At 49.2% G+C, this 19,727-nt stretch overlaps 1 protein-coding gene across 4 annotated transcripts; it reads left to right on the top strand.

Annotated features, from left to right (window-relative positions):
• The first annotated feature begins 665 nt into the window (after positions 1 to 665).
• On the top strand, positions 666 to 19,673 carry LOC122364699. Of its 4 annotated transcripts, none has more exons than XM_043335339.1 (16): positions 666 to 812; positions 5,328 to 5,655; positions 6,162 to 6,368; positions 6,585 to 6,722; positions 9,424 to 9,539; positions 9,904 to 10,048; positions 10,306 to 10,435; positions 10,717 to 10,882; positions 11,209 to 11,392; positions 15,708 to 15,825; positions 16,196 to 16,436; positions 16,589 to 16,751; positions 17,085 to 17,216; positions 17,502 to 17,619; positions 17,928 to 18,082; positions 18,332 to 19,673. In XM_043335339.1, the coding sequence occupies exons 2-16, from the start codon at positions 5,333 to 5,335 to the stop codon at positions 18,441 to 18,443; spliced, it is 2,448 nt and encodes an 815-aa protein (XP_043191274.1). In that variant the 5' UTR covers positions 666 to 812; positions 5,328 to 5,332; the 3' UTR covers positions 18,444 to 19,673. The 4 variants fall into 4 exon arrangements, with proteins under 4 accessions (XP_043191274.1, XP_043191276.1, XP_043191278.1 ...); XM_043335341.1 differs by lacking the exon at positions 666 to 812 and adding an exon at positions 819 to 1,021; XM_043335343.1 differs by lacking the exon at positions 666 to 812 and adding an exon at positions 843 to 1,025.
• The last annotated feature ends 54 nt before the right edge of the window (positions 19,674 to 19,727 follow it).

Below are 19,727 nucleotides of genomic sequence, written 5' to 3'. Positions count from 1 at the left end.
AGCGGGCTCAGACAATGCCCGTGAGATTCGTGGGGGCGGTCGACGACACTGCTCCTGTGCGACAGCTTGCTGGGAAGACCGCTGGACATGGGAGATGCAGTAGGTAGTGTTTCTATCGAGGACGTTGGTACTCTGAAATGAGCCACTGCTTCCATCACCTGGTCGATCCGGAATCCTACGGTCTTACCGAGAGGCCTGCTTATTGCTTGACGCTTACATAACCATTGCCGAACGTCCGAATACGCGGATTTTAGGTTTTGATTGTTTCTGAGATTTCTTGGACCTCGATGCAACGGTTGGTAGTGTCTTACGGTCAATACCTACTCTTGGATTTCTTATTCAGCTGAACAATCCGATCATCCGATTCTTCGAGTTCGACAAGGCGTAGGTAATCCGATCATCGATAGCAATCGAGAAGCATCTAACATAAATACCACCCACCTACATCAATATCTCGATTCCTGCACCAATTCGCATGCCCTTGCTTTTGACAATTTCATATTGAATGAATTTCATATTGAATTCATATGACTGAATGAAGGCCAGTTTCGAAATAATATTGGCAATGCATATTAATATCCATAAGCTCGAACACGAAAGCTATTTTAGCTGCCTACACCCTCCGTCATTTGCGGCAATCATGGCTACAATTCAGGGAGTACTGTGTTCAAAATCATTGCCGAATACGTTGTAATGCGAGTAACCAGGCAACTGGTCGCAAAATTCAAAAAGATTCCTTCTATTTATCCAGGTTGCTAGGTAACTCGTTCAGACATCATTTGGCGGGGATCATTGTCGAACAGCAGTACATGGTAATTATGAATCGCAAGTAACTTTTTGGGTGTTGGTTGTTAATTTTATGTCGCTTAGCTGTGCGCTGTGTGATTTGTTATACCGCGACCGTCGCGCGGGATAAACGAAGTCCAAACACTTTTTTATTTTTCGTGGAGGCTGTTGATCCATTTTAAGTTCCCTCATTGAGACTGAAAGGGAGACTTGTTTGCAGACCTTGCTAAACAAGGTAGGTAGGTACAGAGATAGCGCCTTGTGAGGTACCTACCCTACCTACTGGTAGTAAATGCAGATTGAGACGGGTACTTACCTACCTCTTGATTTTCCTTAGGCCTGGTCGGAATCGGTTGACAGAACTTTGTCAGCTGAGAATAAGCCCCGCCCACACCGTGACCGCGCTGCTGATGGGCTTGTTCATAATCGGCTGACAGAAAACGTCAGCCAAAGATGGCGCTCGACGGATAGGGTTGAGACTTGAGGAGAGGTAGCATTTTCATGCTTTTTTCAATGACTTCCTATCTTCCGTTACATTATATTTCTAAGGTTTATTTGCTGAGGCTATAGAAAAAATTACAGGATTGATAATTGAGGCGGTACTGGCATTTGGATTTGAAGATACTGTTTTCAGGCTGACTCGCACATTGCGCCATGAAAAAGAAATAATTACTATCTTTCGCGAAAAATATTGAATACAAAATACGTCAAAAACATCGTACATAAAACTAACCACCTGCACTATAAGGCTGCGCTTTGACTTACATGCGCCACTTTCGAGCCACTTTGAATTTCGGCTGACGTGCTGCTGCCATCTCCCAGCAGAGGTATGACGTCACAGCGCGGGAAGGTGTGATACGTCATCAACATCTCAACCAATCAGGGGCTTGGATCTCAGCTGACAACAGCACAGCAGCCGATTCCGACCGGGCCTCATATTATTTCCAATTGTCTGAAATCAAAATAATTTGCAGAACTACCTACCAACCTACCAACCTACAACCTACCTACCAATTTACCAACCTTTACTTTACTTTAAAGTAAAGTAATTGAAAGTTACTCTACTTTCAATCAATTCAATCAATTCAATTACTTCAATTAGGTACTTTACTTTAAAGTAAAGTACCGTAAAATGGGGTGTTAAGGGACAGTGGGGTGTTAAGGGACAGTTGCATGGGAAAAACTTTGAGTCATATTAACTTCCTAATTTGAGAAGGTTCAATAAAAACTTCAGTGTGGTAGTTGATACTGTTTTGCTCTTGACCATAGGACAGAATGGTATGGCTTTTCATGCAAGTGATTTGGTTCAAAAATGGATTTGAAAATCATGCTACATTTTCACAAAATTGAAACATCTCCAAAACTCTGTGTGTACCACATAAACTAGTGGGTGTACAGGGAAAATGAATGCATAGGTGTATTGTCACATGTATTGCACATGTTTCCTGAAAAACTTGTGCAAATCCACCCATTCATTCATCATCCTCTTCCTCTTTTCCGGATACATGCATATTTTGAGGTGGATGTGGGGTGCTAGGGGACAGGGAAGAAAAAATAAAAAATAATATCTAAATATAATTTCATTAAGTTTTCTTTCAGTAGGCATGGAAAACGCCAAATTCCACATAAAATGCTGGCAAGTTCATGCTTTTATCTCTAACACAACAAGAGATGTAACAAAACATCTCAACACTCTCTTTTACAATGATGGGTCAATGGAGACTGGTGTAGGTAAATATGATGTCATCATAAAAAGGCTAAAACAAAGAGGGCAACATAATGACAAGTGACTTTAAAGTAAAGTAATTGAAAGTTACTCTACTTTCAATCAATTCAATCAATTCAATTACTTCAATTAGGTACTTTACTTTAAAGTAAAGTACCGTAAAATGGGGTGTTAAGGGACAGTGGGGTGTTAAGGGACAGTTGCATGGGAAAAACTTTGAGTCATATTAACTTCCTAATTTGAGAAGGTTCAATAAAAACTTCAGTGTCAGACCTTAAATAAATAATGACTAGCTTCAACATGGGTTTTTATTGATGACAGAAGATTACTTTTTGGTTCTGTTTACCTTATAATTAGCACGTTTTCCACAAGCGTAAACTGCATTACACGTAATTGGCTAAAAATGTCATTAGTGGTGAATGAACCTGACTTGTTTTGTGACAGAATATGCAAAACATTTCAATAAATAAATTGTGTGCCCTTCCACACCCCAATTGTGGGCATTTGATGACCATTTCTTGGAATAATATATGTGTCCCTTAACACCCCACATTGGGGTGCTAAGGGACAGTGATGAAAAATAATAAAAAATAATATGCAGGTATAAATCTTAAAAACTTTAATGTGGCAGGTATGTAAAGCACCAAATTCCACATAAAATGCTGACAATTTGATACTTCTATCTCCAACCCTTCTTGAGTTATATAACAAAACACCTCAAAACTGTCCCTTAACACCCCATTTTACGGTAATTGCAAGTTGACCTGACCCAAACAAAAAGTATATCATTCGACGCGCCTGAGCGAGGCGAACACGATGCTGCCAAAATCGCGGTTCTGCGGCCGTTTTTTTTTTCGAAGTTATTCACCAAAAACTGAACCGTACCTTGGGGCACTTGACCTAACTTCAGAAGTCACCCGTTGACCTAGGACCTTAACCCGCGCCCTGGTGGGGTCTGTTTATAACGCGACTTGGTGGGGGGGGGGCTATTTTTTGCCCCCCCCCTCGTATCTCCGAAACTACTTGACGGATCCGCAAAATTCAAACGGCGTTCGAAAGACCTGTCAAATTTGTCGAAGGAAACCAAATTTCATGGGCCTCGGGGTCACCGATGACGTCACAGGTCAGGTCAAAGATGAAATGTTTCACCGTACACGGGTCTTCTAGGGAATGCGCTATAACACAGAGGAAAACGCATTTTGTCGAGAATCAGCGGTAGGGCGTCAGTTGCCTAGTAGATATGTTGCTATTAGAGGTCACTGGCAATACCAGGTCAGGTCACAGGTCAGGTCACCAAGGGTCACAGGTCAGGTCACATGAGCCCAACTTTACTAAGGTTGTGTGATGCATGTTTTATGGCCAATTTTTCATTTCCAACTCAATGGTGTTGGTTATAAGACTATCAGGTACGGCTTAGGTCACTCTCTGGTGAAGTTCAAGTCAAGGTCAGGTCAAGGTCAGGCCAAAAAAGGTCAAATTTTAAAGTTGATAGTTTTGCATAAAATGGGTATTGATTCGATGCAGCTCGTCACGGGGAGTCTAATGATGGTCTTTGTTTTTTGCTACGGGGTCTAGAATTGCTAAAAATTGAGTTTGAAAATTTGACGTCATCAATTTTGAACAGTTTTTTTCGCTATAACTTCGCCAAAAAAAGAGGTATCAATCTCAAATTTGGTATGTGGATTGTGGATGGAAGGCGGTAAGGACTATCACATATATTCCGGTTTTTGCGAAATTCGAAAAACTTTTTGGATTTTTCAATTATTATATCCAAAAAACCCATTTTTTGATTTTTGGGGGTCAAAATCCAAAAATTTCAAAAATCCGAGATAGCAGTTTTGTAGCCCTGTCCAATCTACAGCATTTATGTCTTTATCATTTTTCTGTATTTTCAAAGCTATAGGCCTGACAGCTCTTCCCGCGAAACCCTTTTTTGGGTCGAAAACGGCAGAACATGACGTCACTCTGACGTCATTTCCGGCCAACCTATCATAGTTTTTGGAAAAAATTTTGGTCACAATGTGTAAAATTGATGTCCGGGAGGGTACTGAAAGTTTGGTGACGATCGGCGCAGCGGTTCTGGAGATATATCGAAAAGTCTGGAGGGGGGCAAAAAATAGCCCCCCCCCCCACCAGGTCGCGGGTTAAAATCGGGTACCAATCTCTGCGTCTCGTAACGGCGCACACGCTCGTTTTTTCCGCGACGCGCTAGCTCCACCAGGGGCGAAACGGCGAGGGGGGTCGTACCCGTCCCCCCCCCCCCCTCGGCCGGTGCATATGTAGAAAACCAATAGGTCCGGCGAGGGTTAAGCACAGATTATTAGGAACTAGGACCTATTCCTGACACTTGTTGAGTATTCACAGGATAAAGAAGAATGATCGAAATATTAGGCCCCAGCTGGGCCTAATATTATAAATATTTCGGCGCATAATAAATTATTCCGGCCTTAAACTTGGGGCAAATGTCCCCTCCCCTCCCGCGACTCTCAAAATCGACGAGTTTTTTTCGAGGTTAAAAGAAAACGAAACAACTTTTATTTTAGAAATTTTGTGTCAAACTGCACGGCAGTGCGTAAAGAATTGAAATCTGATGGGTCTTTGGAAATTGGAGTATTTTTGGGGTATGCCCCTCCAAGACTGCCTTTCTAGATCTGCCAGTGTAAAGGAATGCTTGGATCTCTGCTTTTCATCCTAAACCAACAGCAGTGGGAGGGACAATAATCAATCCTGAATGCCGAAAATCATCATAGCATGGTTAACTAGACAGTAACAAAACTTTACAAAACTAGGTATTTAAGCAAGTGCATGTCCGCAGGTATAATGGCAGTGGCGGGTGGCGTCCGCCGCTGGCAAGTGCCAGCCGCCTGTGCGCTGGTCTACCTCTGCGCCGTGGCGGCCCAGTTCGACTGGCAGACGCAGGACAACTTTGACATGATCGACCAGAAGTTCAAGCGGGTGCGCGCGGAAAACTGCGAGCTGCTGCCGTTCCCGGAGCTGTTCATGCCCGAGGACGCCGTGTCGCACAAGCCGGACATCAAGGAGATCAACATCAACCCGGTGCTGCCCAACCGGACGCACATGCTGTACCTGCACAACCTGGTGCTGTCGCGCGGCTATTTCTACAGCTACGTCATTCAGAGCAGGTAGGCCGGCGCTCCGCGTTTCTCGGCTGGGTGAGCACGGGGCGCTCGCCTCTGTCGCCCCTACTCGCATATCCAAACCGCTCCGGTTTGGGGCACCAGCGGTGCACACACCGCATCACAAATCAGGAGCATTTGCAATGCAGTGACGCTCGCCACTTGTTTATCTGGGCCTACAGTCTACACGACCCTCAGCTATTGCAGCTCACAGTCGCAAAGTGATGGATGTATCTCAGGCTGTGTACCATTATGAAATATTTGACTTCGTTCAAGCATTGTTTAGCTTTTTCTTTAATCTGGTGTTTAGGAGCCAGGATATGTATCACAAGTTCACCAAATCAGTTTTAGTCACTGTTCGAAGGGTTCCTTCTTTATCTGTTGGGTACGGTGGACAAGAGGAGAACCTGCCTGTTTTTCGTGGTTTCGACTTGTCTGCATATTGCCGGGTCCGTGGAGCCGTAACTCGCTCGCCGACCGCCGCCTTTTCACCAGCTCTTGTGCGGCTACAGGTACAAGCGGCCGACCCAGGAAGGCAAGGACCAGTCCGAGCTGGACCCCGGCATGATGTACTACTTCCTCTCCGTGGTGGCCGACCTCAGCAGCAGCCCCTACATCAACGCCAGCGCCATCTACTTCGCGCCCAACACCTCCTACTCGCCCTCCTTCACGTCCAACTTCAACCAGACGTTCCCGCTGTTCGCGCCGCGCGCCTTCCGGTGAGTGGTCGGCACAGGTGCGGGCTCGCTACGTTCCGTGACACTACAGTCTTCTATTGGCCTGCCAGAGTGTGAGTTTGAAGGTGCTGATATGCCGACCGTCGTTTCAACTGCTGAGCTCGTGATGTGTGATGTGTGTGTACTTGTGTTTTGTTGTATTCCCCGCTGTGCGATGGTGCGCGCCGTCGTCCCGTCTGACCGGTGCCGTATCCGCAGGGCGGACGACTACAACTATCCGTTCCACCTGGAGCGTATCTCCACACTGAACACGTTCGAGGTGTCGGACCTGGGCGCCTTCGAGAAGATTCGACAGAGCAAGAACTACACCAAGGAGGAGTACCGCATCAATCGCTGGTCAGTCATGGCTGTTGCAAGAGTGGGGTGGGTTTGTTATAGAACGCTGTCACGTTGTGAACTTCAGTTGTTCATAGTTTTACAGGAACTCTGCTCCCAGTCAAGCACAGGTTTGAGTGACCAGTATTTTATTGAATAAATATCTTTTAGTCCGATAACTACTCTAGAACCACTCAAACTGTGAGTCATAGTAAATGCGCCTCTGCAGTGCTGGGTACCTAGCTTATTAGCAACAAATTTGCAATGCACAATATGTATGCATATTTCATGAGGTGTACCGGAAAGAAGTAACAAGCAAAACATGTGCTGCATCTGCTTAACCATCACGGCTACCATTTGCTATCAAGGTCAGGACAATTGGCTTAGGATGGGGCTGAACGGCAGTGCGCCTTCTGCATATGAATGGCATAGATATGATTGAGATCTCACCCGCGACCCCTTTCCTTTCACCAACTGCCTGAGAAGCAGATGAGCCTATTTGAATAGGAAACGAGCAGCCTGTTATGTTTATATTTTTTTACGTTTTTCTTGTGCTTGGTTGTTTACTATTGTTGCTGGATTTAACTGACTTTAATGTTTTTGACTTATTTAAATCGGATTAAATTAACTAAAGCCACTGACTGGCACAAATTTAATTGAAGTGGGCTAAGACCGAACTCTGGCTCAAACTCTAAAGAACGATTAACCAACGATTCGGTACCCGTCGGGTCACCGCTCTGGTCGTATGGACGTTCCAAGTATGGTCTCTAGCTCTCCGTCAGTCGGGTCGTCCATTTTGTGCGCTGGTGATTCCCACCGCGACTGTGTGACTGTTGCCTCCTCCTCTGGCTGTACCCACTGGGGCATTCCACGATAGATCGTACCAGGCCCGTCACCCTCATCTCTCAGATTTTAATGAAAATCGGTCCCAGGGGTAATCATAGGGCCCAAAGACGCCTGGCAAAATATCAGACTTCTCAGATCAAAACTTTTTGAGTTATATTGCATTACATTTTTTTAACTTCGGTATGTAACGGTGAGTTTGATGGCCTAAAACTCAAGAACGGGTTAAGCAACCAACAAAAAGTAAACAACACTAAGCTTGCGATGAATCAGAAATTAATATTACTATTTAAAAATTCCAAAGAAAAAAATTTCATTGTTGAGCAAAAACCTTAATCTTTTTTCATTTGCCTCTAATGACTTTTGGGACCAAAATTGTTCACATTTTATTTTTTCAAAATAATCTTCATGTCATTGCAAATCGACATGCAAAAAATTAGAAAGGTGTTCTTTCTATAAGTTCCTCATTTTCCCGCAAACAAAATGGGTTTCGGAGGGGTTGATACGACCCCAGCACGCCGTTTCGCTTCTAATAGAGCTAGAGCCTCGCGGAAAAAACGAGCGTGTGTGCCGTTACAAGTCGCAGCAATTGGTACCCGATTTTAAGGTCTCAGGTTAACCGGTAGCGTCTGAGGTCAGGTCACGTGACTGAAGTTACGGGTTCGGTTTTTAGTAAATAACTTAGTAAATAAATGGCCGCAGAGCCGCGATTTTGGCATCATTGTGTTCGCCTAGCTCAGGTGCATCGAATGGTATACTTTTTGCTAGGGTGAGGTCAACTTAAGTAGTTGACCTCGGGTCAAGGTCAGGTCAGAGCCCCTCAGGTCACGAAGCTGGGCAAAGGGTATCATATGGCATATCATTCGATTCGGAAGGTCTTCCCGAGACCATTGGTGGCTTTCCCGACTCTCTAGCTCCATTTGATCGGGAGTTATTGACGAAAAATTCGTACGACCCTAGTGACGTCATAAATGACGTCACGCAAGGTTAACAATGCAAAAGTAAAGCATTGGACTTTGCAAGGAGTGCATGAAATCACGATACCATGTACGTGGGATAGTTTTAGATCATTCTCGGCGCCAAAATAACAGTTAACCTTGAAAAATTCCCAGATATACAAGTTGTGAGACCTCTGGAGGACACCATGTATGCGTCCTGTAACTTTCATCTCGGACAGCTATGGTCATTGGCGTCCAAAACAATGTCAGAACCAAACAGCCTTTTTCACCCTCGCGCTTATAGGAAAGAGGGTTGAATGAACCCTCTTTTCACTTTTTCAGATGAATCAGACTTGAATTGAAATTTCAGTAACCCGTGATGTCACTAGGCAGCTTTACCACGCCAGTTGTAAGCTCCCCTCCCGAAATCACTATTCGAAACCGTTATCGTGACGTAAAATAAATACATTTATAGAAAGAACACCTTCCTAATTTTTTGCATACTTCTTAACAATGAGCCAAATATTTTGTTAAAGAAATAAAAATTCAAAAAAAATTTGGTCCCAAAGTCCAAAAAATACAAATGAAATAAAACTCGATATGTCATATATCAAAAATAGCGTATTTTTCGAAATTTCAAAAATACATATTATCCTTGTTTCATTGCAAGTTCAATGTTATATAACATTTGGCATTTGAATAATCCGTCTCAGAGTTACAGCCCGCCAAACTTAGCGCTGCAAAGCAAGATCCAAAAAATGTTATACACCATATCTCAAAAAATACTTATCTGATAAGCCTGAAATTGTTACAGGTGGATTCAGAGCCCCTGATTACCCCTGAGACCAATTCTCGTCAAATTCCGAGAGATGAGGGTGTCAAATTGGAAAAAAGTGGTACGATCTATCGTGGAATGCCCCCACTACCCACCCGGTCGGCAGGTACTACAAATGGCTGCCGGACCGGCGTCAGACCCAGGCCTCCAAGACCACGTACACAGTGAAGATACGCTACGCCAACAACACGAACGACACGTACACGTTCCACGGCCCGCCCGGTGAGTACGACACAAACGACACGTACACGTTCCACGGCCCGCCCGGTGAGTACGACACAAACGACGCGTACACGTTCCACGGCCCGCCCGGTGAGTACGACACAGACGACGCGCACACGTTTCACGGGCTGCCCGGTGGACATTGTGCTGCGATTGGTCTTGATAATATTGTTTTCCTGCCGGAGCTATGCGCTGTGCTGGTCGCGACTCACTGTTTGCCGTTCCCGCCGCGGTGGGTACTCGTCAGCCGTCATTATGTGTAAATGCAGCGTTGTTAACTCCGGTCGTATGTGGTACCTATCCTGTGTGCCGAGGGTAAGTACCGGGGCGCGGGTCTGACGGTCGTGCCTTTCCGTGCCACCAGCCGCCGACGAGACGCCCGGCCCTGTCAACTGGACCCAGCCCTACTTTGACTGCGGCCGCTCCAACAAGTGGATCATGGGGGCGGCCGTTCCTATTGTCGACCTCTACCATCGGCATACCGGCTTCCGGCACATCGAGTACCCGACGTGAGTGAGGCTCTTTCCGGTCTCCGTCTCCCTCTTCCGCTGTATCTTCCACTGCTATACATCCCACCTCACCCACCGTGTCCGTCCCCTCGTGTCTCTGTTCCCCCTAGTAGTTCTCCGTCCGCTTTTCCCAGCCCTGCTGTGCTCAATAGTTACATGTTTCCCACTCGCTGATTGTCAACTGACTGTGAATTCGCTGAACTGCACCGACCAACGGGAGTGACGGTACCAACCAACCCCCGGCTCTCCGATTTCAGATACACTGCCGTGGCCGTCATTGAAATGGACTTTGAACGAATAGATATAAATCAATGTCCACTCGGCGAAGGAAACTTGGGTCCGAACCATTTCGCCGACACGGCCCGTTGTAAAAAGGACACGACTGAGGTAAGTGGTGGATGACCAGTGTAGTATTACTAGTCGGCAACCGCGCCAGCCGGCTGCTGCTAGGCGCGATCTCGGCGGGAAAAATGCTCACTGGTGATGTGCGGGCTCCGTCAGTATTGTGTATGGTTGTTATTGTGCATTGTGCGGTCAGTATTGTGTACGGTATTTCCTTAGCTGTCCCTGTGTTTCGGTTTCCGCTGGAGTGTGAGCCGCTGTACGGGGTGCGGGTTCCGGTCGTGTATGTACGGGTTCTGTCAGCTGACCCTGTACCGTGTTTTCAGTGTGAGCCGCTGGACGGATACGGGTTCCGTCGCGGTGGCTACCAGTGCCGCTGTAAGCCCGGGCATCGATTACCGAACGTGGTACGCAGGCCATATCTGGGCGAGGTGCTAGAGCGGGCCACCAGCGAGCAGTACCGCTACGCCTTCCACTGCGACAACATCGGCTGTGAGTGGCCGGCCGGGCCGGGCAGCGCCGCACGGTGACGGCAGAGCGCTCATGGGTGGCGGCTCACCCCTTAGCCCAGTCGGTAGAGACACTACCAATTTACATGGGTATCACTTTAACCAGCCTTGACAGCAAACGCGGAATTTTGTGTCATAATGGTGAAGCCTCCTAGCAGTGAATGTCTGCATTCAGGTGCTGATGCCTAGTTACTGAGACCACTATTGTGATCACTATATTCACAGGGTATATGAATAACACGAGTGTCTCCGTCTATTTCATCAATAGGACTATCTAACCCTAACGCCTCAATGGTTGTTTCTATGTAGGGATTCAGAAGACGATCGTAGGTAAGGAGCGTCTGGACCAGTACACTCGGATGCAGCACATGCACCGGCACTTTTACAAGAACCACACGGCGCACCTGAACGACTCCCTGGCGCAGCCGCCCGTCGAGGACGTCATGTCGCTACTCGAGTTCATGCAGGAGGTCAAGGCCGGCGACTGCACAAAGTAAGTGGGGGCAACTGTGCGAACCCGCCGTGCCCCATCGCATGCAGACATTGGCGGCGGAACGGGGAGGGCACCGGAGCACCGTGCCCCCCTTTGATTTTGGCATTTTAACATTAGCCCTATGGGCGTTGCATGGAAAGAATGGGACCAAAAGTCGGCAGTGCCCCACCCCCCCTTAATTGAAGGTGTTTTGCCGCTACTGCATGCAGACACGGTAACGGCGTAAAAAGTTCTTAGAAATCGAACGTGTTTGAAGTATTTTATCCCTCAAACATGTAAAATGAATATGAAAATTAACCCGCGCGGGGCTGGGGTCTCCAGCCGAACGCGCGGGGCTGGGAGGGGGTGGGGGGTAAATTTTACCCCCCTGTTATCTCCCGAACTAATGGTCCGATTTGGAAAATTCAAACGCCAATCGAAAGCTCTCATCACGAACTACTAAAAACATGTACTTAATTTAAAGTTTGAGGTCAAGGTCAAGGTCAGGTCAAGGGTACAAATTGCAAGTTTCTACAGCATCGGCCTTGCACCGTAGTTGCCGAAGAATGGAGTCATGGACTGAGACTGATCGCCCAAAACGTGTTCTTAGGCTATCAAGACAATATTCGTTGCATACAATACCATTCAGAGGTCAAGGTCAAGGTCAGGTCAGGTCAGGTCAGGTCACCAAAAAACAAAATATAGAAAAGGGCATGTGCGACACATGTTTTATGGGTCATTTTACTCATAGAATTCAATAGGCACACTCAATAAGTGATATGGACCATCTCTGGATGAATTTCAGGTCGAGGTCAGGTCAAGGTCAGGTCAAGTGAGGTCAAATTTTGAAGTTGGTTGTTAAGGCCTAAAAGGTGTCTATCTGATGCAGTTTTTCACGGCGAATCGAATGGTGCTATTTTTGTTTCCGTACGAGGTCTAGAACTTCCAAAAAAGTCATTTTTCAAAAAATTTGTGTGTCGTGACGTCATAAAATTTTGAATAACTCCCACATTTTTGAACCGATTCTTCTAAAATTTGGTATGTAGGTGCACATAGACCACTTCTCTGACATATATTCCGGTTTTTTCGATAGACTCAAAATTTTGGATTTTATAATGATTTTCCCAAAAAAGTCAGGCTGGGGGGATCCGTGCTATCGTAAGTTATATCGGACGTGGCTGCGAAACTTCTCTCGGTACGAAACTTCTCTTGATCGGAAGAAAATCGGAGGGATGAAAAAGAAAGAGCGGCAAATCGGAGCTACGTTGTACGTAAGTTGTTTCGCAGCGTTTAAATGCCCGTTTTACTACGATTTAAATGCCAAGCAGATCAGCTGACCTCGTAGTACCATGTCGATAAGGTCGAATTCCCCATACGTCTATAGTGTAAAAGTGACCCCTATTGCAAATGGGCTGTCAGGGACATCTCCTCCTCTGTAAATTTGGAGGGATGATGTGTCGGCATTCCCACGTTCGTTTCGGAGTCCATCTCTTCCATTTGGAGCCCGTCAGTTGGCGTCAAGAGTTGGCGCAGCGAGCGCCCCGAAGACTGCGTCTGCGCACGAGGCTTCGCGATGTAGGAGTATTTTGACGAAATCGCCCTCGCTGCAGAAGAAATAGAGGGACTTGTTGAGAAAGAGGAGGCCGCAGTGTGCCGACGACTTTAAATTGTACGCCAACGCCAAGACCAAGGCAATCAGGGGGCGCTCAGATGATCGGGAGGTTTCAATTGATCAGGGTCCCACCAGGTGACCAGGGAACCCTCTGATAACCAGGGGTCCTTCCAGTAACCAGGGACTCCTTCAATAACCAGGGGCCCCTCAGTAAACGTGGGCCACTCAGGTTACTGCAAGAGACAGGAGTCCCTTATAACCAGGGACCGGCAAGGTCTCTCAGGTCCGTTTTTGACAAAGCTGTTATTGATGTCATATGCGAGCCCTTTGCCACCAGCAGAGGGCCCTTTCAAGCCTTTTTTAGGGCCGTTTAACGTCTCTTGAGTTTCCTTTGAAGCTAAGGGCCTCTTCAGCAGCCGAGGGGTCTTTGAGGCCTTTTTGAGGGCCTCTTAACGTCAGCTGAGGACCGTTGGACGCCATCTGAGGACCGTTTGGGGCCTTCTGATGGCCAGTAGATGCCAACTGAGGGCTCTCTGACACCAGCTGAGGGCACGCTGACACCAACTGGGGGCCTCCTGACACCAGCTAAGGGCGCTTTTATATTTGACACGAGCTCAGGGCCCTTTGACGCCCTTTGAGACATTCTGAGGTCCGTTTGACGCCAGCAGAGGACCCTTTGGGGTCATATTAGGGCCCTTTGCTGCCTTTTAAGCGGCCTTTGAGGCTTTTTGAGGGCCGCTTGACGCCACCTGAGGACCGTTGCGGTTTGACTCCAGTTACGGACTGTTTGAGGCCTTCTGATGGCCATTTTGCGCCAACTGAGGGCCGGGGGGCCCTCTGACACTAGCTGGGGGCCCTCTGACACCAGATAAGGGCCCTTTAAGGCCTTCTGAAGTCCGGTTAACGCTAGCGGAGGGCCTTTTGAGGCCAAATGAGGGCCCTTTGAGACCTTATAAGGGCTCCTTGAGGCTTTTGAGGGCCGCGTGACGGCATCTGAGGACCGTTGTACTCCAGCTGACGACCGTTTGAGGCCTTCAGATGGACTTTTGGCGCCAGCTGAGGAGGGCTCACTGACACCAGCTGGGGGCCCTCTGACACAAGCTAAGGACTCTTTAAGGCCTTCGGAGGGTCGTTTGACGCGAGCTCAGGGCCCTCTGACGCAGGTTTAGGGCCCTTTGACGCCCTTTAAGGTCTTCTGAGGTAGGTTTAACGTTGGCTGAGAGCCCTTTGAACCCATCTGAGGGCCCTTTGAGGCCATCTTGTGGCCCTTCATTTGACCATCTGAGGGCCCTTTGACACCAGATGAGGGCCATTTGACGCTAACCGAGGGCCCTTCGAGACCATCTGAGGACCCGGTGACCCCATCTGTGGGCCCTTTGAGGTCTTTTGAGGGCCATTGAAATTTCACCACAATACCCCTGGCTGCGCTACTGGGCATTTATGGACTCGTATGGGCCTGCTGGGGAACGAGATGGGCCCTCCCGGTCTTTTTAATCATCATTTCAGTTCATTTTACATGGTCTTCGGCGGTCTAAAGATTAGGGGCCCCAACTCGAATGGGGGGAGGCCCGTGTGCCCTCTCCTGTGTGCGACTGCGGCCTTGCCGACACTACACCGCTTCCCCTCCCTCCGCCATAAACGCACCGCTGCACTGCTAGGCGCCGACAAATACGGACCGGCGCCGCAACCGGCTCCCCCGCGGCCTGCCTCGCGTTGACATAGCCCTTCCCGAACACCAGTGTAACCCCCACGCGGCCTAGGTATCGCCGCGCCCACCTGTCCGCGGCGCGGCCTCTGATGGCGTATCGGATCATTGATGGTGCGATACATGTTTTGGTCAGATTTTCGCAATTAACGCGAAAAATTGCCCAAAACACTTTTTAAATTTCAAAATTAAAAAAAAAATAATTACAAAAAGGACGTGAAAGTGACCGTTTTCAACGTGTAAATTTAAAACGCTCTAGCGCAGCCATTTTTGAAGAAATCGACTTCAAATTTTGCACACGTGTTCATCAACCATATTTGTTTAACATATATTTCGGTTTTGTGAAAATTTTGAAAATTTCTTATATTTTTCTCTTGAGAAAGAGGCAAAGCTTCGCTACGATCGGCCTTCCGATCGACCGAGAAGATTCGTAAAGTTAGTTCGTATCTTCACCATTTGCGATACAACTTGCGTATCTACTTAGCCTACGATGTGATGGATCCCTCCAATATCTGTTCCGATTCAACTTACGTTTGATCGCAACTGCGAGGTGCCTTGCGATCACATGGATCCCCCCAGCCTCAGTTTTTTGAAAAAAATTTAGGCCAAAATCCAAAATTTTCAAAAAACCGAGATAGCCATTTGATAGACAAAGTAAAATTACGTATAACCTTTTTTGTTACGTCTTGATTCCTTTAAAAATGAAGATGTTAGCGGCGTTTGAACTTTTGCCGTTTTTGAGGCGAAAATGGCGAACATGACGTCACTAAAACGTCAATTTCTCAAAAATTTTCCGACGGATTTCGCTCAAATTTTCAGGGAACGTGTCAAATTGATGTAAGAAAAGGTACTGAAAGTTTGGCGGCGCTGCGCGCCGCCGTTTTTGAGATATCGCAAAAATTCGCGAGGGGGGGTAAAATTTACCCCCCCCCCCAGCCCCACGCGGGTTAATGACACTGTGTCAAGGACTTTCAGCTGCACGACATCAAACTGACGCCGATGTCGGTGCCTGCCGCCAGGTACCACCCGAAGGACCTGCAGCTCCGCGGCGACGTGACCTACGGCGCCGACAAGCAGATGGAGAACCAGGCGCGTCTAGCGCTCCGGCTGGCCAACTTCATCTCTGCCTTCCTGCAGGTTCGTCACTGGCCGCGCAGACGGCACGGCGCCGGCACGCAGCCCGACCGGCGGCTGGCTGCCGACCCGCGCCGCTACGCTCGGAGCTCAGTAGCACGTCTGAACTGAGCAGTGTGTCGCGTCCTATGTTGCTGTACTAGTGAGCGGCTGATGATGTTTGAGATGCGCACTGTAACCTTGTGCTGGACTATTGAACGGCCGCCCGCCCGCTGACCGGTGTTCCGCCGTCCGTCCGCCTGCTGACTGCCCGCTGACCGCCCTCCCACCGCCCGCCCGCTGACCGGTGTTCCACGGACTACCGGCCCGCTGACCGGTGTTCCACCGACTGTCCGCCCGCTGCCTGACGCGCTGACCGCCCGCTGACCGGCAGGTGTCCGACCCGGACGAGGTATTCTCGGGCAAGCGGCTGGCAGACCGGCCGCTCACTGAGGATCAGATGATGGGCGAGGCGGTCTCGCTGCTGATGGGCGACACCTGGATCTGGAACGCCGGCATCTACTGGGACCGCAACAAGTTCTTCAACCGCACCCTGTTCGCGCCGTTCGCCTACAAGGAAAAACTCAACACGCGCGCTTTTAAAATGGAGGACCTGGCACGTGTGAACAAGTCCGGTGAGCTCCGCAGAGAGGCTACTCCGCATTGAGCCGCCTTTTTCATGTTTGTGCAATCTGGTTGGTGGCTCTGTGAGGCTGCCTGTCGACCTGTCTCAGCGTTGTTCGGGTCCAGTCACTGACCAACTCTTTTCTCTGTTTCCCTTGTGCAGAGGACGTCTACCTTAACAAGCCCGTGTTCCGGGCGGTGAAGGCGCGCTGGTCCACCAACTTTGACTCGCTGGAGAAGATCTGGATCAAGATGCTGTTCCGCTCTCATTCGACCAGCGACAACCTGTTCCTGAGAAAATACACCAGATACCCGGACTATTTCCTGTGAGTAGCGCCACAAGGTGACGGTTAAAGCGACAATTTTTTTCGTGATGTGTAAAAATCACCCGTTCGCTGACGTCTTCTGCAATGTCTGTTTGTATGGTTTTGTCTGCGGTCATTTCTGACGCTTTCTGAAACCGCTCCTGCTGCGATTGATCCGCGCTGCATGTGGCTGTCTTCTTAGACGTCTTAATCCCCCTCGCGATCCCCTGTCCCGATGCTACTGGTCCTGATGTCGCCTATTCCGCTGTGATCTGTCCCGATGTTACCTGTTCCGCTGTGACCCGGCCTGTTACGATGTTAGATGTTCCTCTGTGACCCGGCCGGCTGCTACAGGGCTGCCAAACTGGAGGACGGCTACTGGACGGCGCCGTATTTCGACTGCGGTGGCTTCCACCCCATGTGGATGATCACATACGCGGCGCCGTTCTTCGGCTGGGACGACCTCAAACATAGCGTCGAGTTCAAGTAAGTTCGGAAGACTGGGCTGCGTTTAACCTGTCGCCAGATAAGAGTGAACCAGGTACAACAACTACGGTGTAGCGCCTGTTTTAGGTTCATTTGACTTCGATTGTGGATGCGTTATTACATGCGCTATTCTGAGAGCAACTACATCGTCGTTTTTTTTTATCACTTACATTTCATGTCCTGTGTTTTATGGCTGGGCCATCGCCGTCCATGTGACACCCCAGTGCCGGGGGTAGCACTCGATTACAGTATCATGTGATGTCCTCTGTCCGCCTCCGCCCGCAGGGGAATGGTGAGCGTGTCCATGAGTGCCGAGAACCTGGACATCAACCAGTGTGACCACGATTACTGGGTGGCCAACGCCTTCAAGAACACGCACAAATGCGACAGGAGGTCGTCTTACGTGAGTTATACACATGGCTGCACAGCTGCGTCGGGGACATGAGGAATCTCACTGAGCTGATTGGGATCTAAGCGCCTATCTCGATTAGGTGCGATGCAAGATATTCTAGGCGTAAGTTACTGGCATCAGTATAGCCGTTTTTCGGTTTAAATTTACATGAGAGCGATTGGGACAGATGAGACCAGCCGGGATGGGCTCAGCACTGTGGCCGTTCCCTTTCACCGTGTCTGGCCGGTGGGTGGCAGCTGTAGCTGGGGCGCCGGTCGTCTGCCCGCGGCTGACGTGTCGCCCCTCCGCGCCGTCGGCAGTGCGTGCCGATCCAGGGCCGCGGCTTCTGGACGGGCGGCTACAAGTGCGACTGCAAGCAGGGCTACGAGTACCCGTTCGAGGACCCCATCACCTACTTTGACGGCCAGCTGGTGGAGGCCGAGTTCCTCAACCTGGTCAAGGATGAGCCCACCAGGTGAGCGAGCCGCCGGTCCGCCGCCGCCGCACGCGTCATCACCTGGCCACGGGGTGCTCCGAGTTGTGAGGACTCTCCAGAGCCGTACGGCTACACCGCGGTAGCGGCTGGAGGGAAACAACAACAGTTACAATGAGGGTTTGGGGGTGGTGACAGGTGCCAACTTTCAGTTGTGTTATTTCAAGTGTCTGCTGATTGCTGAGTGTCTAATATGTGATGTGAGCTGACTGGTGTGTATCCTCCCGCCAGGTTCGACTACTACAAGTGCCGTCTGGCCGGAGCCGACCGTTCCCAGATCAGCTTCGTGGTGCTGGTGGTACTGCTCGCAGCGGCTGGTCTGTACCGCCGACTGCAGGGCTGAGTCGCCTCAGCTGGCCTGCTGGGCTGAGCCACCCGGGCGGCCTGCCGGGCTTCAGAGTGATCCCAGCCGGCTCGCTGGTCGCTCGGAAGGCCTCCGGTCCGGATTGGTGAGTTCACGACGGGCGGTCTTTCTTCACCGTTAGTGGGCCAAATGGAGTGCGCGCCTCTCACAGGCGGCACAGTGCAGCTGATCTGAGAGGCTATCGCTGGTCTCTCCGTGCGCGTGCCGCGCTTCTATCCAGCTCTGTATATAGGTATGCCCAGTTTCGGCCGATGTTGGCCATTCTCGCGTACCGCCGATGGTGGTTCTGTTCGGGCCGCAGCGGTGCGCCGCCCTCCCCTCGGCGCTAGTGTTAGTTACAGTCGCCGGGTGCCCCGAGCGGCCCCACTGCCCGCCTCTACACCGCGCCCGGCGGTGTATGTCAGAATCTCGATCAACTGGTATGCCTGAGGACATTCCATATTTTGCTACTTGAGAATTTTCTAGGCGAGTTTCGCATCGCATCCATTTCGCATTTTTTTAGCATGTTTACATGTTGATCTGAATGTTGCATCAGAAGAAGACTGAATCTCAACGATGCATTCCATTACCGTGATACGGGATGCTTATAGCGTAGCCAACCCTAGTTTTATACTTGTGGAACAATTAACGTGTCTGAATGCGTGTTACGTACCGTGAAGCCGTCCTGCTTTATGCCAGCAGCTGCTTTGCTAGTGTTCGTGGGTATCATGTATCCTCACCGCTGCTCTTGCACGCCCCACACCCAGTTGGTTGTGACTATTAGATAAGATAATCATGTTTTAAGGTCAAATCGATAATCACATGCCACACCTAGCCGGTTTGCAGTACCATATACCGTAGTGTGTAGAGGCCCGCGCAGTGTTCAGCGAGGCCTTGTTTGACGCTCCGGCAGCTGCTGCTGGGCCGTGCTGTGGTTGTAGCAGTAAGGACCGTTGGCGGGGCGTCGCCAACAGTCGTAGTAGTGACTCGTTTTAAGGGACTCAAAGTGAGTCGTTTGCAGCCGTTCCGTCCATTTTACTGGCTGTCCGTCCACTGAAATGGGCCTAGTTGGTCCACTGTATCGGGCATCCGTCCAATCCCGGTCTGCGATATGGTCCACTGTACCGGACCTTGGTCCAATCCCGGTCCGCGATTTGGTCCACTGTCCAGGACTCCGGACACTGTGTGACCATTTTGAGGCTATTTTGAAATACAACGCGAATGCTCAAAGCTGTGTGTAGCGACGATGATATTTGACTGACGCGAGGGAGGCGTTTGTACTAT

Source organism: Amphibalanus amphitrite, unplaced genomic scaffold, assembly GCF_019059575.1.
Source record: "Amphibalanus amphitrite isolate SeventyFive unplaced genomic scaffold, NRLGWU_Aamphi_draft 000692F_arrow, whole genome shotgun sequence".
NCBI lineage: Eukaryota > Metazoa > Arthropoda > Thecostraca > Balanomorpha > Balanidae > Amphibalanus > Amphibalanus amphitrite.
The sequence above is the reverse complement of the archived record's forward strand: the minus strand, read 5'-3'. Positions and strand labels throughout refer to the sequence as shown.

Excerpts from the sequence above, each read along its gene's own strand:
- LOC122364699 (XM_043335339.1), top strand. The coding sequence starts at position 5,333 with ATGGCAGTGGCGGGTGGCGTCCGCCGCTGGCAAGTGCCAGCCGCCTGT. Across the intron at positions 10,883-11,208 it reads CCACTGCGACAACATCGGCT|GGATTCAGAAGACGATCGTA; the intron begins GTGAGTGGCCGG and ends GTTTCTATGTAG. Across the intron at positions 16,437-16,588 it reads GGCACGTGTGAACAAGTCCG|AGGACGTCTACCTTAACAAG; the intron begins GTGAGCTCCGCA and ends TCCCTTGTGCAG.